The 27,209-nt window shown below is 51.1% G+C and overlaps 1 protein-coding gene across 1 annotated transcript; it reads right to left on the reverse strand.

The window, feature by feature from the left end:
- Positions 1-25,490: 25,490 nt before the first annotated feature.
- Positions 25,491-26,849, reverse strand: Actrt2 (actin related protein T2). Its single transcript, XM_051173970.1, has one exon. The coding sequence runs from the start codon at positions 26,646-26,648 to the stop codon at positions 25,515-25,517; it is 1,134 nt and encodes a 377-aa protein (XP_051029927.1). The 5' UTR covers positions 26,649-26,849; the 3' UTR covers positions 25,491-25,514.
- Between the last annotated feature and the right edge of the window lie 360 nt (positions 26,850-27,209).

Below are 27,209 nucleotides of genomic sequence, written 5' to 3' on the forward strand. Positions count from 1 at the left end.
TCCATGTGACATTGGATGACCTTGAGAGCATAAGGACGATGGTCTGAATTTCTATTCAAGGGGTTCTCTATGAAGATGTGGGACCTTCCAGGGCCACTGCCAGTTCCAAGGTTCCAAAGTGGGTTTCTGGGCCATGCAATGGAGGACTTCTCAGGAATACAACCTTGTAGCCAATGCTGAACCAACACCAGAGGTTCAGAACAGACTTCTTTGGATCACAGGGCAACTTTTTTTCCCTTCATCATTGGCAACATTTTGGAGGCCTGCGCAGGCATCCTTCCTTGCAAGGGTGCTTCAGCTGCCTGGGGATTCTAGCAGAATTTCTGTGTCCGACTTCAGGTCCTGAGTCCCTGCTGGGGTGACATGTAGGAGACAGTTTACCACTTGCCTGCATGCTTGGCGGTGCCAGCAGCGAGGACATGTTGGGGGTGGGTTGTTTTGTTGTAAAGCAATGAGAGATTGGGACTGAATTTCCTTGTCCTCTCCGTTTGAGTCCAGGAGGGAGTTAGCTTTTTATCTTTCAGGGGAAGAAAAAAAAAAAAAAACCCTCTCTCCAGAAGATGGTGGAAGCCCCCAAGGACTCCTGCCTGGAGAGCACCATGTGCGGAGAAGCCTGGGGCTTTTACAACTGTGTTGGGGCTGTGGCCATCGGGAGCAATAAACGGAATCGGTTTCTCACGCTTTCCCCCTCGATTCCCCAAACCTTCGAAAATACAGTAACGAATCCGGATCTGCGGCTTGCGTTGCTTGTGTCCTTGAGGCACGTGCTTACCCCCAACTTAGCAGCAAAGCAGCTAGTAGGTCCCTTCCCTCCACCGGCACTCACCAGCAGCAACTTCGTTACAGGTAAAGCCCTGGAGCTCAGGAGTGAGTTGAGCCCAGGGCCATTCACCCCGCCACCCGCCTGGCTTCCAAGAGCTGCCACCCTAGGATGCTCCCGTTTCTAGGGATCAAGCAAGCAGGAAGGGCCAGGACAGCAACGAAAACAAGTCTCTTTAGCCTCCTGGCTGCGGCTCTGGCGCCTTCCCTGCCCAACGGAGTCTAGAGCTGGGTAGAGCAAAGCAACCATGTCTACCCAGCTCATCTTGAATCCGAAACTACATTTCGTTTTGCAGAGTCACCTACTACTTGCTGATCCAATGGCAGACTAGCCCATACAGCTGACATGCAGTTTGGAAACCAAATTTTGTATTTGAACTTGTTTGGCACTGTACTCCACAGCTGCGACTGTTGGTGAGGGCTACAAAGGTATTTCTTCTCCTGCAGTTACCCTTCTGTGACTTGGAGTCACTTCTCTTCAGGGTTCCTGTGTGGTTGGCAGGGGAGAATGCAGGGCCAGGCTTCAGGCTACCAGGAGGCACAGGGCAGCCCACCCTCATGAGCCACAGTTTAGGCAAGAGGAGGCAGCGGTAGGTACTGGGCATTCGGAGGAGGGCTTATCTGCACATCCCTGTGCACTGAGGGCTCCCTCCCTTCTGTCGGGAGGGGGAGTTGAGAGCAACTCCTCTTGTTCCAGGAAAAGATTTTTTTTTTTCTGTTCTTGTCCTTGTCTGGGATAGAGTTGCCTGAAGAATTAACAAGGCTTCTCCATCCAGCACTCAAAATCTTAGAGATGGTGAAGGAGTGTGGGGGGCTGCGTGGAGGGCAATAGCCTGCAGCCTCTCTAGCTCCACACAACTCCAACAGCTTCTGGGAAAACACTGGCCCTCCCCAAATACACACATTCATATCACCACAACTCCCATTGGCTGCCTTGGCCTTGCATGTACAGAAAAGGGATAGAGCCCAGACTTAGACTTCTATAGAGCGTCTCCCTCTGGGCAAAGGTAGGAGTCCTGGCCAGCAAGAAAAGAGGGCTCCGTAAGTAAAACTCTGTCACCAAGACCTCTGATCCAGGGGGGGGAGGTGCCCAACGGACTCTACCTCCTCCTTACGCTCTACAAAGCCAGCAACAGCAGAACTGTGGCTATGGAGACACATTTTGTGATTTTGTGAACTGGCAAGAAAAGGTCAGAGACCAGTATGGCCTGAGGCTAGGGGACAATGACCAGTTGTGTAGCGTTACTAAAGGTGATAGAATCAGTGACCCATGGCCTCCAGGGACAAGGTCCCTGCTCCCCACCTGTGCCCAAGCTCCAAGTGGAAAAGACCAGCAGGACAGAGTCGGCAGTGAATCCTATGGGCTTCCCCTGGCTTTGTGACCTTGGCTCACTTGCATCCTGACTGTTGGAGCCTGGCTTTTTGCCTGGTATTGAGGAGCCTTAAGAAAGGACCAGAATGGAGCAGCAGAAGACATGCCTGCATTAGGCATGGTGTCTCTAAAGCAGCACATGCAACTTCAGTGAGGATTTACTCTGTGTGTGTGTGTGTGTGTGTGTGTGTGTGTGTGTGTGTGTGTGTGTAGCCTAGGGATGGGGTGGGGAGATGGCTTTCATAACTACACATCAGGTGTCAGCAGAGGGGATGGTGTCTACCGAGGAGGGGCAGGTTGGGCCCTGCCCTCTGTTGAAGAAACTATCCTAAGCCAGCATGGAGCTATTTTCATCAGAGCAGCTGACTGCTTGCAAGAGACCACGGAGGTCAGGCTTTGTGGACAGGTAAGAGTCCGGCAATTACACCCGCATCATCTGAGATTCTGGCCACTCCTATCTTTTGCATGTAATTCTGCCATAATTGCAGGCAATCTTAGATAACTGAAGTAAAGACTAGAGGGGGTAGGCAGTTCTATCTATACAGCTGTAAGGAAGCCAGCCATTCTGGAGTGAGAATTTTTGGTGGTGCAGCTGCTTTGGGGGTCACTTATACTCCTCACCCATTCTTTCCCCAGGCTGGACTTCAGTGGGATTCTATGTCAGTTTGGAGTCCTAATAGGGAGGGAGTACATGTTTGTATCTCTCTGGGAAAAGAATCCCTTCATCCCTGCCCTAACCTGGCAGAGCTGTGACTATAGGGGACGGGGTGACCTAGTCTGATCAGGCTTCTTTAGGACCCTCCATCAGCTCCTCAGCTCTCCAGAGCTCCTGTTCCCTGGCAACTTGGGATGGGTGGATGGGTGGGTGCACCTGGCAGTAGCCTACCAGGGAGAGTTGCACTTCCCAGGAGCTCCCTTCAATTCTGTGGATCAAGGAGAGCAGAGGTGAGAGCCCCTTTCCCTCCAGCTGCTTTTTTAGTTCCTCTTCGGGAACCTGGAAAGCACCTGGCCCTTGGCTGGATAAAGAGAGGGCAGTGGGAGCCAGGTGTGAGGGCTCACAGACCTGGTTCACTCACTGTATCTCACAGCCAGCGCTCCCCTTCCCCAAAGCTGCAGGCTTGCTTGGAGCAGGGCAGACTTGGGCTCAGTACTTCCAGACTCCAGAACTGCACTGGCAATCAGGAGCCCCCTTCCCTACATTCCATCTCAGGGGGGGCCTCATGCCTGAGCCAATAGCTTTGGGGGGGCTCATCATAGGACTAACACTCTGACACAGCAGCATGTTCTGTATTCGAGCGTCTAGTAAGGCATTTTTAATTATAAAATGTGTCACTCGGAATAAAAAAGAAAACCCACTGCCCATGAAGTGTTCACAAAGCTTGGGCCATGAAGCCTGAACCACATGGGACACAGTGGTTCTAGGGAACATGAGAAAGCCAGTTTTCACATTAGAGAAATAACGGTTCCTGTAGAAATGTAGTACTTTAAAAGAAGTTAATTAATAAACAGCAGGTAATTGTTCGTGGCACAATGTGGCAGAGGGTAATTTTCATTTTTGAGGATGGAAGGGCCAGATGCCCCTCCCCACTCAGCATTTCTCTGTAATAATCACCTTGGCTTCCTTCCGCCTTTAATTTTTACAGCTGGAGCTGTTTATCATCGCTCCAACTTTCACTAAAAAGGCAAAACTATCACTTAAACAAAGCTATTGAAAACTCAGCATCATATGTGGGTTTCTTAACATAAATAAATCATACAAACCAAGATTTATGTTCAAGGAATGATGTCATTCATTGAAGGTTGCCTTCCCAATCAGATCAGCAGTGTGTGTGTGTGTGTGTGTGTGTCACTTTCTCTCTCTCTGTGTGTGTGTATGTCTGTCTCTCTGTGTGTGAGTGTGTGTGTGTGTGTGTTAAAGAGAGAGAGAGAGAGAGAGATTCTGTCCTCAATACTTGCTTTTTGCAAGAAAGAAAAAGCACAACCTTTCTCTGGCATCCTGGATGCTCTTCTGTTTGTCTAGTTATTAAAATGGCCTTGCCTTATGTCAGCCCAGCAGAGCCAGGTCAACCGTTGGCTGTTGTTCCGGATCCCTCAGGTCTTCTGACTTTGGAATGCATACAGTCAGGGAGGACATCTCTACAGAAGCTGAAATGGCTGAGGAACCTGAAAGCCATGAAGAGATAAACAAAAGGCAGGACATCTGTCTGTACAATAGAGTATTGTGTGACTCCAAAAGGAATGAGACACTGACCCGTGCTACAAAATGGATGAACCTCAGAAACAGGGCAAATGAATGACACCAGTCATTAAAGGCCACCCATCATGTGACTCATGTTACAAAATGTCCAGAATCAAAAAGTTCATAGAGACAGAGTGGGGGTTGAGGGAGGGATGAAGGGGAATGTTCTGTAGTGAGCCATGGTGCAGGCTACACATGTTGAGGTTTAAATGGCAGTGTTTTGTTCACCTTACCAGACGAATGTTACAATGTGTGACAAACCCTAATAAAGTTGTTACTTACAAATCACTACTCGGCATTTGAATTTTTTAATTAGAATGCAATTATCACAGAAATCAGCATTCAAATGTAAGGAACCGTGCTAACTTTTCCTGGCAGACATGAGCAAATGCTGTTCACCTCAGACATGGTACTAAGGACAGACCAAAGAAAATATTCCACCAGAGCCAAGGTTGGTGTTGTTTATTGAACCCAGAGCAACTTAAGCTCCCCCCTCCCAGAACCTGTTAAATGCATATGTATCCCCAGTGATGGGAGCAATGCTCTGAGCTCTCTCTACCTCAAGGGACACTAGTGGGTCCCAACTTATGAGGGTTTCAGGTTCTAACAGGTAACAGCTGCTCTAGAGTGGAGATAGCAATGGCCACGTTATATCCAGAGAACAGAGTTCCGTATCTCCAAACACATCTTTTAAACTATTTATTTAGGGTTTTTTTTCCCCAAGACAGGGTTTCTCTGTGTAACAGTCCTGGCTGTCCTGGAACTCATTCTGTAGATGAGGCTGGCCTTGAACTCGCTGAGATTCACCTGGCTCTACCTCCCAAGTGCTGGGATTAAAGGCATGCACCCCCCACTGCCCAGCCATCTTTAAAGCTTTAACGTTCAAAGTGATCATACAGATAAGAAATGGTCCCAGCACCCTCGTGCAGCTTAGAGAACAGTATACAGGGGTCAGGGCTGACACTCAGATAAGGGGTGAGCATGTGCCTGTATGCTTCGCAACTCTCCTTGCAACTGCAGGGTGCTACGGTCCAGGTTCGAAGTTGGTCTTTCCCGTCCTTTGATGTTCACTCTTAATCACCCATAAGTGAAGCAAAAGAGAACAGAAATCTCCACTATTTCCAAAGGGTGAGCAAAATGTACTCTGTCCATTCGCTGGGGGTACCAGTTGGCCATGAAGAAAGCCAGTCACCCAAAGGTCATGTGGTATGTGATTCCAACACCACCAAAACTGAGTGTAGACTGGGGCTGCCGGCAACAGCTGGCGATGTCTCATTCAAGGCAGGCCTGAGATCAGGCCAACCACATACTGTCAGCCCCCAGACGATGCCAAGAGGCTCATTGGGAAGCCACAGGTGCCCATCAGGCTGCACTGCGAGGCATTTAAAATGTGTACACATTTTAAAAAATTAATTTTATGCCAAATATGGACACAGCCCTAAGAATACAGCAGTGACCCACTTCAGCCTCTGATGTCCCTTGAGGTCACATCCTTGGGGAAGGCAGCATTTAAGAAGGTATGTGACTTGCCTAGAAAGTTTAAGATCTGGAAACACAACGGTAAGGGTAAGGACTTAGCACAAGAAAGTTCTGGGATGTAATTCTTTTAGGACATTGCATGTCCTGCAGATGTCTTTTCTCAGCATAGCAGGGGGATAGTTGGACTAGATATAGAATTCTAGCATGATGATGAATTTTTTTTTTCATTCAGAATAAGAGATCTTCCCTTCCAGGGGAGCTGAAAAATCCAAGGCGGGTTCTACTACCTCAGGGTTTATGTGAGTCACGTTTGCTCTTGGAAGTTCCAGAGAATCTTCTGTCTCAAGTGTTCCTGTGTTTCCTGAGTATGAGTTCTAGAGTGGGTGTCTCTTTCCATCTACCCTGGAACCTTCAACCTTTGGTAATTTTCTTGAAATATATTACTGGTGACTTTCTACATTATTTTCTCTGTCCTTGGGAACTTGAAGGTTGTAGGACTTTCCTCATGTAGGATGTGCATACTCCATATGTCTGTCTCTCCTTGGCTGGGTGTCCATGGCTAGGAGCCGACAGACATAGAGCTCAGTGCTGGCTGTTTCTGACCTCCATATCTGGTCTCTGTTCAGAATCCTGGATGCTGCCATCTTGAGGGACTCATGTGGTCTCCCAGGGGCTTTCCCAGGAAGCCACAGCCTTATAATAGCCAAATTGAAGAGGGGGGGGGTTGGATGTAATTGGTCTCCATAAACTCATAGAGGGTGCACTATTAGGAGGTGTGGCCTTGCTGTGTGTGTTAGGTGTGGCCTTGTAGAGGAAGTGTGTCGCTGTGGGGTGGGCTTTGAGGTCTCCTTTTCTCAATCTCAGTGTGTGACACTCAGTTCCCTTCCTGTTACCTGCCAATCAAAATGTAGGACTCTCAGCTAAGGGACTGCGTCTGCCTGCACACCTCTGGCCCGCCGTGAGGATAATGGACTAAACCCCTGAAGCCGTAAGCCACCCCATTAAATGTTTTCTTTTGTAAGAGTTGCTGTGGTCACAGTGTCTTTTCACAGAACAGAAACCCTAACTGCAGGGTCTCTGCAGTTTCAGGAGAAGAAACGTTTGGAATTTTCTAGCAAGAGGGAAGGACAGTTGCCCTTCGGGGAGGTGGATGGGAGCTAGGAATTTTACTTGAAAATGGCATGATGTCATTCTAAATTCCTGATTGTGGAATATGAACACTTCTCCCAGGAGTGTTCTTATTAATCCTGGTTGTACCCCCAGCCAGGGGAATTCTCTGGGACTTATGTAGACTTGTGAACCCCAGACTCAGACATGACCTTTGTGGGGGAGTCACAGCCCTAATACTCTGCCCCCAACACAAGGAAGAAGAAGCAGACACTTCTGTGGGGAAGATAAGCAAGAAATGAGATAGCCAGCTTCATGTAACCCAAATAGAGGAAGGTAACTTCTTTGCCCTGTACCCCAACTCTGCTTTTGTATCCTGGGTCCTGACCAAACAGCTCTCTGGGTCCCCAGAGGTGTGTGATGGATCCTCCCCACATTCACAGCCCCCTGCATACTTTCGCAACTGGTTCTAAAGGACAGGACACCTCCAGTGCCTTGCAGTGACTCTTACCCAGGACTCCTAGCCTCCTGTTCTTAAGTCCAGGGCATTCCAAGGAGGGCAGGAGACCCCAAGGGAGGAGCTTGGGACAGGGGAACCTGCTACTCCTTCCTCCTTGTATTGTGTGCAGCTGCTGCCTTAAGGCACTGCATAGTTTCTCTACTGGCACTTTCTGGGACCCCAAGATGGACCCAGCAGGCTTGGCTGAGCCACCAGCCTCATCCAGCAGAGGAGAAGATGATGAATCTGAAGTGGACACCCTCCTGAGACCCTCCTGGGTGGAATCTGGGCCACCCTGAGGCTCACTATGGCTCCAGCCGGGTATGGGGGGGGCAGCATGGTCAGGGCTGGGGGCTAGCCTCGATGTATCCTCTGCCCAAATGACTCTTGTGATCCCACACAGTCACCTGTGGAGTAACACTGGCCTCCTTGCAAATGAGCCATGGCAGAAACAGCTGCCCTAGGCTCCAAGGCTTTTATAGGTTTGCCTTAAAGATTTTATTCCAGAAAAAACCCAAAGCAATTAATTCAAATTACAGAGTAGTCATTTGCGATAATATTTGCTTTAAATATATGTGTTTAAAAAAAAAAACCCTCAGCTGTGGGCCTTGAGTGAGTTCGGGGTGAAGGACACCTTGAAATAATTACATTTTTGCTCATTTTATGTTGTGAAAATGGCTTAGTCAATTTGGGGAAGAACATAAAGTGTTCAGCCCTTATAAAGGCTGTGCTATTTCTCTTCCCGTTTCTGCCAGCGCAGCCACACTGGGACCGTTCGCCCTTTTGCCTCGAAGGTGGATTTCTTCCAAAAGGCACCCAGGCGTGGGCCCAGCTGCCTCTCAGCCTGGGTCTTGGCAGCAATGAGGAACAAGGCCTTTTCTGAAGGGCCACCTGATAGGTGGCTTCGGGAAACCCGGAGATGAGCGCAGCTCCGAGTAGGGCAGCGGCCAAGCCAGGGCTGTAGCCAGTATGTGCGTTTGGAGAGAGCTTTGGGCCCAGAAAATGTGAACTCATTAAAGATGAAGTTGTGCTGCAGACAGCATCAGAATGTGGGCCTGTTCAGGTTCAGGAGCCTGACTAATGCTCCCACCGCCACAGATCACCAAGGACCCAAGGCCGGACCCGCTCACCCTCCCTGCCACATCAGACCTGTGTGTGTGTGTGTGTGTGTGTGTGTGTGTGTGTTCTCACATGTGGTGTTCTGCTTGCTTTTTCTTCCTTCCTTCCTTCCTTTCTTTCTTTCTTTTTTACATGACTGCAAGTTTGACCATTACAGATGACTACCTGAAGTTTTGTAAATCTGTATTCCTATCTCTTTATTTTATTTTATTTATTTATTTACATATCAATCCCAGCTCCCTCTCACTCCCTCCCTCCCTCTTTCCCTCTCTCCCCCCCCCATGCACCCGACCACCCTCCCCTCCGCCCCCACTCCACATGTAGGCTATGCCATCCAAGACGGGTCATGTAAATCTGTCAAGTCATTTGGAGTAGGGAGTAGGACTTCTCTCCTGTCTCTAGGTTAAGGAAGTATCCCTCCGTGGGGGATGTGCCTGCAAGGCCCTTTTGTGCACCAGGGATACATCCTGGTTCCAGTGTCTGAGGTCCCTTAGACTGCACAGGCCTTCTGGCTGAGACCCATGTTCAGGGGGTCTGAGTCAGTCCCATGGTGGATTCCCAGCTATCAGTCTGGGAGGCCTCTCTTTGCCTTTTCTTTCCCTTGTTTTTCTTTTTGGTATGCTATGGAATTTAAAGGTTTTTATTATATGTATTCATTTAGTGTATTGTGTAGTGTGGGTATGTACACACCATGGTTTTTCTTTATTATATTTATTTAGTGTATGTGTATTGTGTAGTGTGGGTGTGCACATGCCATGGCACACATGTGTAGGTCAGAAGATAATATGTAGCAACTAGCACTACCCTTCCACCATGTGCATCCTGGGGTTTGAACTCAGGCTGTCAGGGTTCCTTCACTTGTTAAGTAATCTTGCCAGCCCAGCACTGGGGAATTGAACCCAGGTCCTGGAGTGCTCAGTGAGTGCTCTACCACCTAAGCATCCTAGCCCATGTTCACATTTTCTTATGTCTTTGAGAGAGAGGGGGGAGGGAGGGAGGGAGGGAGACAGAGAGACAGAGAGGGAGGGAGAGAAGTATGGAGGGAGGGTAGCCCAGGCTAGCTTTGAGCCTGCTATGTATGTAGCTGAAGATAACTTGAACTTTTGACCCTTCCGCCCCTACCTCTTCAATGTTAGGATCACAAGTATTCACAAGCTCCATCCCAGACCAGTTTATGCAGTGCTGTGGATAGTTTCCAGAGCTTACACCTTCTAAGCAAGCACTCTACCATCCAAGCCATCCCTTCCCCCAGCCCCTTAGTTTTTTTTTTTTTTTAAGTACCTACATTTTTATTAATTTATTTCTTGTTTTTGTTTTTCTAGGCAGGGTTTCTCTTTGTAGCTCTGGCTGTGTTGGAACTCACTTTATAGACTCAGACTGGGAGATCCACCTATCTCCTCTTCCCAAGTGCTGAGATTAAAGGTGTGAGCCACCCCCTAACTCCCTCCACCCTGCTAAAGTATCCACATTTATGTTCTAGCAACATCTTATAATTTTTCACTTATAATTTGTTTCCACTTTTGTTACACTTTTTAAAATCTTTGCCTAACTCAAAGCCAAAAGTTTCTACTATGTTTTCTCTACATTTTATATATTTACCTTTAGGCCAAAGATACACACTAACAGTCCCAGCTACTCAGGCATGAGGCCAGAGGATTGCCCAGGAGCTGTGGGCAATTTGAATAGCACAGCATAAAGCCATTTTTAAAAGAAAATCGAGGGGCTGAATTAATGGTGCAATGCTTGAGAGCATTGGATGCTCTTGCCAAGAACCAGAGCTCATCTCCCAACACATTAAGTGGTTCACAACCGAGTGTAACTCCAGATCCAGAGGGTCTGACACCACTTTGGTCCCTCTGGACACCTACACACATAGAACACACTCATATAAACACACATGCATATGCATAAACTAAAGTAAATCTTTTCAAAAAAGGAAATTTACATAATGTCTATCTTGGGCTAGTATTTACATGTTGAGGGTGCATTTATTATTTGTTTGATGTGTGAATGTTTTGTCTGCATGCATGTATGTATACCACATGCATGCCTGGTACCTTCGGAGGTCAGAAGAGGGCGTCACATCCCCTGAACCTGGGGTTATGATGGTTGTGAGCCACTGTGCAGGTGCTGGGGACCAAACCCAGATCCTCAGCAAGGGCGGCAAATGCTACAGATGCTCTTAACTGCTGGTCCGTTTTATACCCATCTTTTTAATTTTCTTTCTTTCTGAAATGCAGATGTATTGTAGCTAACAGTGGTGCCCCACACCTTTAGACCCAGTGCTCAGGAGTGTGGCTGCCTAAGGCAGGGATGGAAGGATGGAGGGGAAGGATTGAGACAGAGTGAAAATGGGGACAGGTGCTGAGTTAGCTGGACTTGGTTCTCTGGTGTGGGCGGGGGAGCAAGGATGCCACACCTCAGGTTTGGCTGGAAGGGCTCAGTTACTCAGTGTGGGCACCTGTTGCTGAATTCCTTCCCTCTCATGAGGAGAGAGGCCCTCGAGGAAGGAGAGGAAGGAGATGGAGGAGATGGAGTGCCCTTTGTCTCTGAAGCCCTGGCACTCCTGGCATCCTGAAGGGAAAGGCATGCCCTCACTCCTCAGGACCCTCCTCCTGTGGCTAGGTCCTGGGCCCAAATCACTGACATTTGGCCAGTGCCCTTGACCAGTGTCTGGGTGGTCTGCCATACCTACTCCTCCAGAAACCTGATGCCCTCCAGCCCGTACATCTGTCTGGAGGACTTCCAGCTGGAGGGGCAGGGTGGCCTGCCTACAGCACAGACATCAACAGCCACACCGTTCCCAGGCTGCTGCAGGGGGGCGTCCCCTCCAGTCCCAGGGTTTAATGACAGAAGGGCCAGCTGGTCCCAGCTGTGTCTCAGCAGGACAGAGACCATGAGAAGAGACTTTCTCTCACCCTCTCTTCCTCCCATCCCACCCTCATGCTGGACCCACCCCAGCTGCGTCCGCTCCCTGGAAGTGGTGCTGAGGATTCTAGCTCCCTGAGTGCCTGCTTCAGGGACTGAAGCCTGCCTCCTGCTGGCCGGCAGTTTCCATTTTCGCTGTCATTTGCTCACCCTGTTCTCTGTCTCTGGGCAGCTTTCTCCCCCTCTACAAGATTTTCATATTTTCCACGTTTTTCAGACAAAGATCTGGTCCTTACCAAGGTTGCAGAACTGAGTTCTGAAACCTGACGGGTTTGCTGTCTTGGTATGTGATTCTTAGATGCTGTTCTTGGCTGCCTGAGGTGGAGGAAGCTTCTTTGGAGCATCAAGGAGACATGGCCTCAGGAGCGTGGTCACCTGAAGGACACCTAGGGCAGAAATCCCTAGGTGCAGACTTAGCCAGAATGTGGAGGGAAGGGGGAGGGGGAGGGAGGGGAGGGAGGGAAGGGGTGGAGAGGGAGGGAAGTAGGGAGGGAGAGAAGAGGGAGGGAGGGAGGGAGGGGTGGGGAGGGGTGGGGAGGGATGGGGAGGGAGGGAGGGAGGGAAACGGTGTCATTGGTGTTTTCCCCAGTCCTCCAGCCTCAGGACCTTTGCAGATACTCTCAGCTAATTCCTCTCAGCTTTTCCTGTACAACTTAATTGTCAGGGCTCTGGGGAAAGAGGCCATTTCTGAGTGATCTTGGAAGGAAAGGAAAGTGTAGCCTTTTAAATGTATGAAACCACCATTCTGAGACTGTGCGTGTGTGTGTGTGTGTGTGTGTGTGTGTGTGTGTGTGTGTGTGTGGTGTGTATGTATGTGTGTGGTATGTGTGTATGTGTGTGTGTATGTGTGTGTATGTGTGTATGTGTGTGTGTATGTGTGTGAGTGTGTGTGTGTGTGGTGTGCGTGAGTGTGTGTGTGGTGTGTGTGAGTGTGTGTGAGTGTGTGTGTGTGCCAGCTATTTTACTTGGCTCATCACTTCATTGAGAGGGATGGACTCAAGTGACAATATGAAATCAAGGCCTTTGGGCAGCAGGAGGCTAAGGACATTGTCGTAAATGCCCAGTGTAGACATGCACAAGAGACTGAGGGACTTGACCCCAGACACCCAATGGAGATGCTCACAGGACAGAGGACTCGCCCCTCCCCAGACTCCTCTCCCCTTCCATACTGCTCCAGGAAAGGAGCAGCTCAGAGCATGAAGGACACAGACCTGGGATTCGTAGGGGCTAGGATATACCCTAAAGAGTTCTGTCTCCATCCCAAAGCTGAAGTTCCCCTGCTGCACTCAATACCTGCCCTCTACCTCCCCCCCCCCGCCCCCCGTGGCCATTGAGCCTGGTGTCACCTCCCCAGCCAGATTCCGGGAGGGCAGGGACTTGCCCGCTCCCTGTGACATGCTCAGGCTAACATACGATGGCGATAAGAATGGGTTCAAGTGGCCATGTCTCACCCTCCTCAGCAGCATCTGTCCCCACCCCACCTCCAGGTCTGAGGCGAGGGAGGCGCTGCTGTTACCTCGGCCTCTGAGGAAGAGGCACACAGCCACGTGAAGACATGGTAATAATTGTGCATCTGGGACTGGAGGGAGATTTCACTGCCCCTCAGGCTCCCCCACAGGCAAGTTAACAAGTGAAAGACAACAAGGATATGAGTGGCCATCTGCACCAGAGGAGGTCACTAGGTGGTGGCCTCTGCAACGGTGGGGCACTGTGAGGGAAGGGCCTCAGGTGCTGAGCTGAGGTCAGCCCTAGGGAGAGTTAGCAGTCCCCCGGCCTGGTGTATTGGATAAGGCACTGGTGATGAATTTGCTGCAGTCCTGTGACAGGGCTCAGACTTTTCAGGAAATTTACCGGAAGGGAAGGTACAGTTAACCTGCACATCAGGGCAGGGTGAAAGAGGCCTCATTGGAAAACCACAAAGGAGCATCCAACTGGGTCCCACACCGGCCAGTTTTCTGGTTGCCCAGAGAAAAGCTGATAGAAGCAACTTTGGCTCATGGATTGAGGGCGCAGTGCATTGCATAGAGGAAGCTTGGCAACCGCAGGGCACAGCAGAAGCAGGAGCAGGAGCAGGAAGCAGCTCACTCAACATCTCAGTGGGTCAGGGAACAGAAAAGACACAGTCCAGAGCTTGGCTGCCTCCTCTGAGGACCCCAGTTCATGGGCAGCCTTCCTCCTTCTTCACTTAACTCTCTCAGACAGCTTCAGTTTCCTAGACCATCCCCAAACCGAGGCAAAGTGACAGTGAACATCAGCCATCAGTCACCCGTCACAATACCAAGGGCCAGTTCTACCATCTCGGCGCATTTTCTGCGGCTAGCATGCAATTCCCAAGACTGGTCGTAGAGACAGAGAGTTATTTGGCTTGGGGTTCTGGCAGCTGGAACTCCAAGAGCTCATGCAGCTTTCGGCAAGGGGCCATGCTGCTCCAGCCTCTCCTAATGAATTGGGGTAAGTGGAGCTTGCAGCAAAGACAGAGCAGGTGTGAACTCAGTTCTCAGCGGAGCTCACTTTCTTGAGAAAGGCCTCAACCACCTCTGAAGGGTCCATCCCAGGACTTTAATATACCACAGCCTGCCATCCTGGGGCCAGGCTTTACCGGGAACTTAAGAGAAAAACCACTCTTAGATCATAGCACTTGCTAAAGCACTTAGCAGCGTTCCCACCAATGCGAAGCCGCGGTCCCCTTACCTCCAACGCCTCAGAACCGGTGCTCTCGTGCCCTACGCCCACCCTGCTGCTTCACACAGCATTGCTGATCTCTCTGCCCTCACGTGTGGTCTGAGGCAAGAATCAGCCCACCTGCCCGAACTTTACTTTGCCCACTTAGATGTCTAACCAGGCTACCCAGAGGGAGGTGAACCTCCAGAGGAGACGCTCCACTTCCATTGCAGACAGTGGGGTCCCACAGCTGCACGGGCCTCGCTGCCTCGCCGTCTGGCCCCCTGGCATCTGCAGGTGTCTCCAGAGCATATTGAGCAGCAACTTTCTTGTGAGGAGGATGGACCCACGTCCGGCTCTTCCAGGCAGCCGCCCCCTCCCAGCTGGGAACTCAGTCATCATCTGCCCCCTCCCCCAGAAGGGGCCTCTTTATCTTCTCCAAGGCTTTATCCTGCCTAACATCTCTCTCTGTGGCCAAGGGGTAGGAGGTCCCATCCCCATAACAAGGGGAGAGACAGCAAAATGGAAATGATTGTGTAACCCTAGAGGAAAGAATGGATTTGGCTTCATGAAATCCCAGCAGAAACACTGGATTATTCAGACTCTGCTAATGTCTGGGGCAAGGAGGGGCAAGGGGGGGAGGGCCCATAGACCCTGTGTAAGCACCCCTGTAGGGTGGACTACCTCTCCTTCTACATAGGCAGTCCCTAGAGTGAGCCCTTTGACCTCAACACGGGGAGCTGTGAGTATGAGAGCCCTGTAGCTCAGGCTGGAGTCCGGCCAGGAGGGCTGCGCCACTCCCCAACATTCTGAACTGCACTCATTTGTATCTATGTGAGGAGGGAGGACAGCCCCTTTGGAAAGAGGAGGGTCTGGGATAGTCTTTCCCAGTGTTTCCAGGGGAATCAGACCAGGGAACTGCAGGCTCGCCCCGATGTGTTGACAGCCTACAGGTCAAGAGAGTAGACACTCCAACCTTCTGGGATCTCCATACCTGGCCAGGCATCAAGTAGGGAACACATAACCAGGCCGTCGGAGCCCTGTCATTCCAGCCAGTTTCTTAAGCTCACCATTCTGGGGGTGTGGGGAACAAGGGCGGGGTGGGGGGCGGCACGTGGACTTGGTCTGTGGACAGGCTGTACAGAGCCGAGAAGGCTTAGCACATCCATACTCCAGGGAGCCTCTGCCTCTAAGCTCTGGGAAGGCTCCTCGTCCTACCTCGTTCAGGAGGCTCTGCTGCTTCTGTAAAATTGGGTTTGGACTTTAAAGTATCACACATTTACCACCCGCACAAAGAAAGCCACACATTCAATTTTCACAGCTATGTAATGGTCATCTTGGGGCCCGGTAGAGGTGGGGAGGACCCGGGCATGGAGATACTGCTTTACAATGTCTCTGTGTGCATAGTTACGTGTGTACATTGTACCGTGTGCTCACTAGTGCGCATGCTCACTTGCCAGTACATATGGGCACTCAAATGTCTGGGTGTGTACATACATGCGTACGTTCCTGGCACTAAGCACTGATCTAGGGAGAGACCAGACCAGAACTCCAGGTTGGGAGCCCTGTCCACAGTACCTCGTAGCTGTGGAGTGGGCGCAGCCCGTTCCAGACACCACCATCTGGGGGAGCAGGAGTCACCAGACTGCTGAGCTGGCCCCACGGGTTCAGAGCAGGGCCTGAATCCCAGGTGCTCTTAGCAACCTGGAACTGACTCAGCCTGGGCTCTTTGGGCCCTGGGCTCTGCTGCAGTCCGGGTTTAAGTTTTTATTGGTATTCCACTTCTTCACTCATTTTCAAAACACCTAGCTGGGGCCAGACTTGGTTGCACACACCTGAAAGCTCCAAAATTGGGAAGCTGAAGCAGGAAGATGGCCACGAGTTCAAGGCCAGCCTGGACTACACGAATCTTCCTCAAAAAGTCCAAAATTGAAATCAAGCTGGATTTCTAAGGAAAAGAGTCAAAAAAATGTGCTATTTTATATATACACACACGTATATTATAGTCCCTCTCTCTCTGTGTATGTATATATTCATGTATGTATGTATGTATGTGTATATATGCAAAAGTATGGAAATGTGTTCGTGCATGCCTGTTCATGCATGTATACCTATGTGAGTATAGGTATGTTATGGTCTATATACATTCATGTATGTGTGTGTTATAACCAGTATACCATGGTGCATGTCTGTGTATTCACAAATGCAATGCCTGTGTGCCTGCCTGTGTATATATGTGTGCTCTATGATATGTATAATTCTCTGTGTTCTCTCTGTGTGTGCACGTGTGTGCTGTAGTCTGAATACACACATCCATGTATATGCATGCACATGTGTGCTATATAGCTCGTATAAACTCATGTATGTGTGTGTGATGCCTATTCATGAACACATACCTCTGTGCCCACAAGTGTGTGCTCTGATCTGTATATACCATGTGTGTGTGTTTGTGTGTGTGTGTGTGTGTGTGTGTGTGTGTGCGCGCATGTGTTTGCACAGGTGCATGGGGAGATTTATTTCAAGCGGCTGGCTCATGTGACTCCAGCACTGGCAGGAGGGCTGGGATGGAAATCCTGGAAGAGCTGAGGTTGCAGTCTGGAGTCAGAAGGTAGAAAGAACTCCCTCCTCCTCAAGAGGTCTCTGTCATCTCCCTTGAGGCCTTCAACTGATGGTATGAGGCCATTCACAGTACAGAGGGCCACCCGCTTTACTCAAAGACCACCAAACCAAGTGTTGATAATGTTCTCAAAAATCTCCACACTGATGTCAAACCACTGTCTGATCTAATACGTGGGTTCCACGTTTCATCCCTGGCAGACACCCCGCTGATGAGACAGGATCTGCTCTGAACTCCCTAAGGCCTGGAACTTGCATGTCCATCTCCTTGGAGTTCAGGTGAGTAGAGAGGGGTGTAGTTTCTTAAAAAAAAAAAAAAAAAAAAAAAAAAGACAAGGCTATGTGTGGCTGGGATGCCACCCGGAGTTTATGGCATTGACCTATGCATTCAACATATAAAAATGAAGACATAACTAACAATAAATAAAATTCAGCCATTAACATTTGTCCCCTTTGGGCATGGGCAGGTAGCATGAGCCGAGGCCCTGGAGCTGCTGGAGCAGAAGAGGCTACTGGCTGTCCAAGAGGACTCGGGGCATCTTTCAAGGACAGGGAGTGAAGATATTTGATCCTCTCTGAGGACAAGGAATGTACTGGAAATGCAATGGCCTTGTGAGTGGCCGGCGGAGGGCAGATAGAGGTAGCGCTGAAGCAGGACCTATGTGGGCTTGGTCACATTAAAATATGAAAATTCAGCCTCACCACCCATTCTCTCAAAGAAATCCCACCAGTTTAAAAGTGAAAAGAAAAAAAATGCTTAGTGGGTCCCTCCCTTGGGGTAGGAAGGAAGAGGGGCAATATCACACCAGACCCCACAGAGGTCATTCAGGCGGAGGATTGGCCAATTTATCCTTGGTGTTGTGCTTCTAATAAGGGTGAAAACCTTAGGCTTCTGAATCAGGACCCTTCTCCCTATACCCCCTACCCACACACCCTGCATCCCTACGTCATTGCCCATACTACCAGAGGAGAAGCAGGGAGCCCCTGCTGTGTAGACAGCCTGGCCTGGGGTGGAGGGTGGAGCAGGCTGCTGACTGGACCTGGACAGTAGAGAGCCAGGCCTGAAGTCTGCTCAGCCTCCTGAGCATCTTCAATAAGGGATGGGGTCCCTCAACAAGGGCTAGCAGTCCACAGAGCTATGGCAAGGCTGTCCCACCGAGGACCTGCCCTGAGAGAGACAAGGGCAGTGGCTATGTCCTGGGAGTGACTGGACCAAGGGCCAGGGCTCCTAACCTGTGAGCCACATGGGGGACCATTGTCCAAGAGGCCCCCTTGGGCGATGGTAGTCTGCCTAAGGACCTGCAGTGAGCCAGGCTACCCTGGGATCAGCATTACCTCGGAAGGTCATACTGCTGCCTGAGCTCAGGAGCCTTGTATACTCTCATCTTCAACTTTGTCGTTAATGCCCTCTCCCTCCCAGTGCACGCTGGGCTTTGTGAAGGTGCTGAAGGGAGCTTCTTGCCTGGGTCTCCCTACCCCTGACTACTGTGCAGGAGAGCCAACCAAGCAGCTGACTTAGAGCTGGTTGACAGAGCCCGCAGCTCTTCATCAGAACAGTTCTTAGCTTAGAAATGATGAGTGCCCTTTGCCCGGCCTCAGAGGGGACACTGCAAGAACAGCTGGCTTGGCGGAGCCATCTGTCCCTACCCACGGCATGGGGCTGTGCTGTTCTACCTTGGGCTCTCTCCCCTTCCAGCTTCCAGCCGGGGGCTCGTCGCCCACTCACTCCGGCTGGTCCCTAGGTCTAGGCAGGCACATGCAGGCACAGGGGGTCAGCAGGGTGGGCTGTGGGTGCCTTTAGTTAGCGATCCCGAAGATGATCCCATCCTGAGCCCAGGATTTTCTGCTTCTCATCCTTATCCCCTACACGCACTGGCTAGAGCCGATACTTGAGGTTTTTATAGAGCCCTGCTTCCTCTCCTCTGATTTATGTTCCTGGGGAAGCGTTTTATAGGAAACAGTCTCAGCTCCTGTGAGATAAAAAGACAGCTCCTGCTCCTTGGAGACTGAGCCACTCTCCACACCCCTCATAGATCTTCACATTCTGGGCTCAGGAGCATGGCCTCCCACGCAGCTGCCTCTGTCTGCCCATCAGCCTCCGCCTGAGATAAATGACCGTGCAAGCCTCCCTTCCCTGCAGGGGCAGCCACCAGGGATCTGCCTCCCTCCTTGTTGTATAACAGTTTTCTCTGAGGTTGAAACATTTCATCCTAAAGGGATGCCCTTAAGCAGGAAGGTAAACAAAGAAGACTCAGGAAGTCCCTGAAACTGACCAGACTCACCAAGACCATCACAGCCAGAGAAAGAAACAAAGGCTGCTGGGTGTCACCCTCAGACAGCTCAAAGGAACCAAGCTGCAGAGAAGATTCTCCAGGCCAGACAGCTAGCTGCCTGGAAGAAGCAAAAGCCAGTTCAGCTGCCAGGAAGAGGTTTGGACCAACTGAGGCACCCGGAAAGGACACACTTGAGCTTGTCGAGCTGCCTACAGGCTGTGCAGTGTGCTCCAGATGCCCATGTTGGGGTGGGCTTTAGTGACGCGGCTGTCTTTGAGTAATTTCTGCCCTTGTAAGTAACCCCTCGCCCATATTTCTGTAAGTGACCCCAATAAAACTCATGGTTCACCGAGTTAGACTTTGGTCTGTCATGAACTCCCTATCTGGGGTGAGCACACATTTTTAGTATAGTCCCAGGAAGAGTTTTGTCACACAGCATCCTTTCCCTGAGTGCTGCCTCTTGCTGACCATGTATGGTACCTGGAGATGGCTGGATTCTTCTTTTCTAACAGGATACCGCCGAGGACACTGCCCTCTTTGTCTGCCTCTCCACCTCACACCTTTCCAGAAGCCTCTCGAAACAAAGGCTAGTGAGCTCCTCTAGACAACACATTAAATGCTGTGTACCCTCCATTCCCGATACCATGGGGTCTTCACACTGCTCCCAGCCCAGACTGGCTCTAAGATGCCCTGGGCAATGAAACACAGGCATAGTTGTGCTTTTCCAGCTCACATGTGTGTCAACCCTGCTTGGTGAATCTCCAGTGACAGCCAGGTTGTCGGCACCTGGGGTGAGCTGGCCCCTGTAGGAATGTCCTAACACCAGCAGGGCAGGCGCTGCCAGGCACAGAGCACTTCCGGCACCCACCACACAATCCCAGGGTAAAGAAAGAGAGCAAAGGCATGGCTTTCCCCTCCCCCTCCACACCACACACAGGGTTTGTGTGTGAAATGTCCCTCTTTAACTGGGGGAAAGAGGAGAAGACTCTGGAAGAGACCTCCTGCCTTCCCTGAGGCACTGGGGTGGCTGCTGGGCCAGGCTGGCTGCAAGAGTGGGCCAGACCTCCCAACAGGCTGCCCTTCCAAGGAAGAGTCTGCAGTTGGTGTCCAGCCCGCTCTCCCCCTGTAATCAGGCCTGAGGATTTCACACTCTGGAGCCGGGATGGTGCTTGTTTTGGCTGGTCCAGTGCAGGCAGTCCATCCTCACAGACCCTGGGTTGCATAACTGTGAGGTATCTGCTTACGCCTGCTCCCTCCTTGCAGCAAGGCCTGGGCAGCCCTCCTTGGGTGGAGCCCTGGGAGGTACCCTGCTCCATCAGGCTCAGGGTGGGGTCTCTGGGGCCTCTCGACCCTGAAGCAGCTGGCAGTGCCACATCATGCCTTGGCCTCCAAGAGCCAAGAGCCGTCACCTCTGGCCAGAGTTGGCCCTTAGGGGTGTAGGCGGGCGAGGGGCTGCCTCCACCCACTGATCACATCTCTTCCCTGACCTGTCGTCATCATTGGCTCTGCCAGAGTACTGTGGGCCCTGGGTCAAGAGACAACAGTGTGTATGTGTGTGTGTGGGGTGGGGGTAGGCAGATCCAGGAAATGGCTTTCTGGATGCCCTTGTCATTTCCCTGGGCCCCAGAAGGAACTTTGGGAGCAGCATTTGGCTCTCTGATCCCCGGGGAGCCTCTGGACCCAGCCCAGCTGGCCCAGGTGTGAAGATGTCCCAGTATGCAGGGCCCTCACAGCCCAGCAGCTGCCGCCAAAAGGTGGAGCCAGAGAAATAGGAGATTTGAATAATGGGAGGAAATTATTATGTCTTCGTGTGAGCTGGAGCCCAGCCCTCCTCCCCATGGGTGTGATAACTGGGGGCGTCTTACATTTCTCCTGCTCAGAGCCAAGGCCAGCCATGACAATACTCACATTGTTTTCTGTGCTGGGGTATTGTTACCCAACGACAGTGCCCTGAGACACTGCTAAGGTGCACAGGATTAGCACATGCGGCTGGAACCATGGGCATCTATCTGTAGGAAATACAAAGCTGGAGGGGGTGACTGCAAAGTCAGCAGGGGATGGTGATTTTATACAAGTGGCCTGGTGACAGCCAGGCCCACAGCTGGGTAGGGCCTGGCAGGAGGGAGCTGCTGGCACCCAGGCACCCTGTAGCCAGTTCTATGGGCTACAGAGGTTTCTACCTGTGACAAAACAAGACTGGACTGGCTTTGGTTTCTTACCTGGTTGGTGGATAGACAGACTCTAGTTTTCCAGCACATAGAAGTCCAGGAAGCCTGTCGATATCCCCACATAGGAGTACACCAACCAGCCAGCTTAGCACCCAGAGATTCAGGCATCCCCAGTGCAGCCCACCGTCCCCTCTAGACTGTTGGCTGTCTGTAAATAATCATCATAGACAGGAATGGAAAGTGCGGGCCCCTAGGGCCATGGTTTCTCCTGCAGCCAAGGCCACCTAGGAACAGCTGCCTCTTACATCTTAGAAAGAAAGAATGGAAGTCACCTCTGAGTCAGCATGGAATCAGCAAGGTTATCTTAGAAGGGACAGCTCTGGGGAGAGGTCCTGGCCTCTCAAAGTGTCCTGGCTTCCCAGAAAGCCCCCGCCCCACTCTGAGCTGCTCTGTTGGATTGTCAAACACCAGGCTGAACTCTTAAGCAGCTCTGTCATGGGGAATTAGATGGGCTGTATGTTTAGATTCACTGGTTTATAGGACTCCTGTACTAGCACAGAGGACTAGGAGCCTGTAAGTCCCCAGAGTCCTGCCCAGCTCTGCTGTCCTGGAGAAAAGGGAGCTATAGAGATGGGTACAGGTGCACATTCAGAGCCAGAGGCTCTCCCTACGCTGTGGCTCAAGGGGAGTTTCAGAGCCCTGTGTCTTGCTGGTTCCAGAGAGGGACAGAGCAGCTGGCCGCTCATATTCTTACCCTGGGCCAGACCCTGGTGGGTACACCATCCCTTTCTCACACACAGCTCTTCGGGCCCCTGGGGCCATCCCACTGGGTTATTAAAACTTCATAGGAAGCCAAGGCCTAGGGCCAGAAGAAATCACACCTGGAGCTCTTCAGTTCTCACAACACACATCTGGACAGCATCTGGTCCTCACAGGTGTGCAGAGTCTGAAACCCCTGGGCACTAGCACTACAGGAGAAGAGTTAAAGATCAACTGAGGAACACGGAATTCCCGCTTGTTCTGCGCTTCCCAGGTCTTGTTCTGCCGCCTGCAGGGTCCGCCAGCCTTCGCTCCCGGCCTCCTGGCTTGCTTCTCCCCCATCTTCAAAACGGTCTCTCTTCCCAGGGGCCCACAGCTTACACATCTGTTCCTTGAACTGGTAGGATTCCTTCCAGTGCTGTGAGATGACGGTGATGGGAACAAATAAATGAGCGTGTGAATGAGATGATGGGTTCATGAGTTAGGGTACGCGAATGAATGGATAAGTGAATGGGTGAGTGAGTGGGTGAATGGGTAAGTGAATATTCGAGTAAGCAAATGTGAATGGATGGCTGAGTGAGAGAATGCATGGGACCAGGCTTCTTAGCATGTGTATCCTGGGAGGATGAAGTCCCCCTGGGTGGAGGATCATTCTCAGGGGAATAGTAACAGGTTAGCCACACTAACTGCCATAACAGAGCAGCACAACTGTGCATATCCACGTATCAGAAGGTCCTGGGACAAGGCTGCACCCTGAAGTCAAAGCAGCCACCTGACCTGTTCCTTCTGGAGGCTCTGGGAAGGCTCCCTCTGGCCTGTGCAGCTTCTGGAGGCTCCAGGCTTCGACTTGCATGTGTGTTACCATTGTCCTCCCGAAGCATTCTTCTGTGCCCACTGGAAGACTGTCCTCACCATGGTTATCAGCTGGCACCGGCACCTCTCAGGATATCATGGAGGTGGCTGTGGCAGAGCCAGCCCCAGCCTTAGCAACCCAGAGCTGCTTGAGACAAGGAACGGACCACACTGTGATATTCAGGTGGTGGCTGTGCTGGGCTGTGCTTGACGGAGTATTGGGAGGGAGGGGGCCATGTTGGCAGGATCCTCACCTCAGTTGTGCCTAGTCTCCAGCATGAATTTAGGCATCTGGGTCAGAGAGCCTGCTCCTGAGAGTTCCATTTGCAAAATCCCGAGGGTTCTTCGAGTCAAGCCCCAAGGCAGAACACAGTGCCGAATGTAGGGCTCCAGATGCTGTCCACACACGGAATACCCTCCCCTCCTCTCATCCCAAACAGCATCTTCCTTCCTGCCTGTGCATGGAGTACCACATCAGCTGGTCTGACTTAAAGCTTATTTGTGAGAACAGTCAGTTACTATGTTGGCCCCTACTGGTCCCCTTCTGCAATGTTTTCCCTTGTCTTTGGAGAGCTCCTTGTTTAAGAAAGGATGACATATGTAGTAATGAGAATCAGTTCACTATGCCTGGGAGGACACTACAGTTTTCTTTTTAAAAGGAGTGAGGCTTCTCTGAAGATAGCCCAGTCAGAAAAGTTATTTATACACAAGTATGAAAATTCAAATTCAGTCCCCAGCACCCACATAGAAAGCCGGACACAGAGGGGCCAGAGAGAAGTCTCAGCAGCTAAGAGTACTGGCTACACCCTTCTAGAAGACATGGGTTCAGTTCCCAGCACCAACATGACTGTGCAGCAGTTTCCTGGAGATTGCAATATTTTATCATACAGGGAAGCCCCATAGACAGGAAGGTAAACAAAGGAGCCTCAGGAAAGTCCCTGAAAGAGACCAGACTCACTAAGCCCCTCACAGCCAGAGAAAGAAACAAAGGCTGCTGGGTGTCACCCTCAGACAGCTCAAAGGAGCCAAGCTGCAGAGAAGATTCTCCAGGCCAGACAGCTGCCTGGAAGAAGCAAAAGCCAGTTCAGCTGCCAGGAAGAGGTTTGGACCAACTGAGGCACCTGGAAAGGACACTGTCCAACCCGTCGAGCTACCTACAGGCTGTGCAGTGTGCTCCAGGTTCCCAGATTCTGTGATCTGTCACCCATGCTTGGGTAAGCTTTAGTGATGCAGCTGTCTTTGAGTCATTCCTGCCCCTGTAAGTAACCCTTCACCCATATTTCTGTAAGTGACCCCAGTAGAACTCATGGTTCACCAAGTTGGACTTTGGTGGTGGCATCAGTACTTCTGTCTGTTGTAAGATCCCTCTTGGGATAGCATCTCCCTAGGAAAAGTTTTTTCACACAACTTTGGTGTCTCACAATCATGTATAACTCCAGTTCCAGGGGATCTGACAGCCTCTTCTGAATTTCTCCTGCATCAGGAACAAATGTGGTGCTCATCATACATGCAAGCAACACACAAACACACGCACGCATGCATGCACGCACACACACACACACACACACACACACACCCGTGCATGCATACACACGTGCACAGACACACAGTAAGTATATCTAAATATATCTTTTTAAAACGTCAGACACGGAGGCATGCATTGTGATCCCGGGGATATGGAAACAGATACACAAGATTATTTCTGGAACTTGATGGCCAGCCTGTGTAGTCTAAGCAGTGAGCTCCAGGCCAATCTCTGAGAGACTCTCTCAAAATGACAAGTAAACAAGTTCTTTGGGAATAATACCCAAGACTGACTTCAGTCTGTGTATGAACATACACCTGCACACACACATTCACACACAGAGGCAGGTAGGAGGAGGAGGAAGGATTTCTCTGTAGTCTCCATTTCTCTGTCAATTAATTTTCTTGGAGAAGTCCACCAATGTGGAAATTCCCTTCATGCATCAGCTATTCAACCGTTACTTTACTGATGGCCATTAACTTTGTTTCCAGTGTTTTGCCTCCAAACAATGATGCTATAAACATCCTTGAAAGTGAAAACAAACACCATCACCCAGTCACCCACAGAGGTGTAGGGAGCCCTGAACTGCTCCCAGACTCATAGCCACCACCCTCTGCAGAGTACAGAGGCCCCACACTGTGTTGCTACCTGGCCTCCAGACAACCCTGTCCTGCCTAGCAAGGACCTCCAGGCAAGGGCTCCTTAAACCTTCAGACAGAGTGGCGTAGTCCATAAAGCACTTACCACATAGCCCTGGAAACAGGACCCCTGGCCAGCCATCCTAACCTAATGGGCAAGCACCAGGTCCAAGTGAGAGACTGTCTCAGAAGGCAAGGTTGCTCCTGAATGATACCTGAGGTCACACACAGGTTCCGCACCCACCCACAAGTGAATGGACCCATGCACGTGCCTGTGTACACACGCACACGCACGCACACACACACTTAAAGCAATTCTGCTCCCTTAGGGAATGAACCGAGCTTGTCACCATCAACTGATTCACCATTCATATTTAATTGGATATGGTGCTAAAGCCGCAAAAGAGCACACCTCCCACGGGTGTCCCTTGCAAGGGACAATGGAGTGACTGGGGATCCTTCAGAAGCACCGTCTCTGGACCACAGATGCCCCAAACTCCTTGAAGTCTGCAGCAGTGATCCACATCTGCTTAAAACTGATCAGAGAGGTAACAATGGAGGCCCCAATCCATGTGGAGAACCAGCGGTCTGGGGGTGCTGTGATCTTGATGGGGACTCCCTTAGAAGCCAGCTGTTCCAGTTCCCTCAGGAGCCTGTCATCCAGCCCCTGAAACAGCGTGGTGCCCCCGGACAGGACAATCTCCCCGAAGAGAGTCTTCTGTATGTCTGCGTCACACTTGGCTATGCTATTGGATGCCATCTGTGCCAGCCCTGGCCCATGGGTGCCCAGGTGATCTGGAGAAAACAGAACCTCAGGAGCCTGGTACAGTTGATCTCCGATGTAGATGACATTCCCATCCGGCAGTTTGTACTCCCTCAAGACGTCTTCCGCCCGCCGAGAGAGTTCCTCCTCGGGCTCCAGGGCAACATAGCATAGTTTCTCCTTGATGTCATCCACGAGGGCCTTGTCCAGTGGGCATGGAAAGGCTCTCCCACTGGCCAGGAGGAGCCGGGTGAGGAGCTCCGTGATGTCCCTGCCAGCCACATAAAGTTTGCTGACCGCATGGGGCAAGGAGTAACCCTCAAAGATGGGGACGGTGCAGGTGACCCCGTCCCCGCTGTCCACCACCAGGCCTGTGACACAGGCAGAGGCATACAGTGCCAGCACTGCCTGGTCTGACAGATAGAAGGCAGGCACATCGAAGGTCTCAAACATCACTTCTGCAGTCTTCTCCCGATTCTCCCGGGGGTTCAGAGAGGGCTCTGTCATGAGCACTGGTCGCTCACTGGGCTTCACGCCCAGTTCCCATTCAAAGAGATGTCTCCAGAGCTTCTCCACATCATCCCAGCTGGTGACCAGGCCCCTCTCGATGGGGGAGTGCAGGCGGAGAGCCTCCTGTTTGTACAGGGCTTCCTCCCCAACAAAGTACTTCTTCTGATTGGCTCCGCTTGAGGGCATCTTAAACTTCGGGTACCCCACAATGGAGCTGGTGACATGTCGGGGTCCAATCTCCCCAGACAGCCCTGCCTTACAGAGCCCAGATCCGTTGTCAAAAATCACAGCAGGAGAATCTAGAACCTGTGGGTTAAACATGTCTGTGTCAATCCCTTCTGAGTGACAACAAAATATAGGCAGACGAGCCTTCTTGGGCCAGTTCGTGTCACAATAGGTTTCCCTGGAAGTTCACAGAATTCCAGGGTTCCTGGAGGTCTCCCAGGCACAGCTAACAGACTGACCCCAATGCCCGGGAACCCTCCATCCTTCTTGGTGGCCTGCTCTTGTCTCAGGTGCCTTGGCCTGCGAGACTTTTTCAAGAGTGCTTGATCTATGTGTAATAATCCAGATGAAGTAACAATTATCCTCTGTGTGTGTCAGAGCCTGCGGTGGAGCTCTGAACCCTGTATTCCCTGAAGGGTAGGATGAGCAGAGAAAGCCCTGGGTGATGTTGAGACACCTGGGGATCAGAGGCCTCTTTTGAGAATGAGGAGCCCCAGGGCACTTCTTGTACGGGGTGACAACACATCACTTCCCAGGTTCCAGGGTCAATGTCCAGCAGGCCCTCGGAACATTACTTTTTGAACGTGCACTCTTCCAGGAAGGCCTCAGGAACATCTCCCCAATGTCCGATTCTGGTTCTCTGTCTCCGTTCCAGGA

Source organism: Phodopus roborovskii, unplaced genomic scaffold (genome assembly GCF_943737965.1).
Source record: "Phodopus roborovskii unplaced genomic scaffold, PHOROB, whole genome shotgun sequence".
NCBI lineage: Eukaryota > Metazoa > Chordata > Mammalia > Rodentia > Cricetidae > Phodopus > Phodopus roborovskii.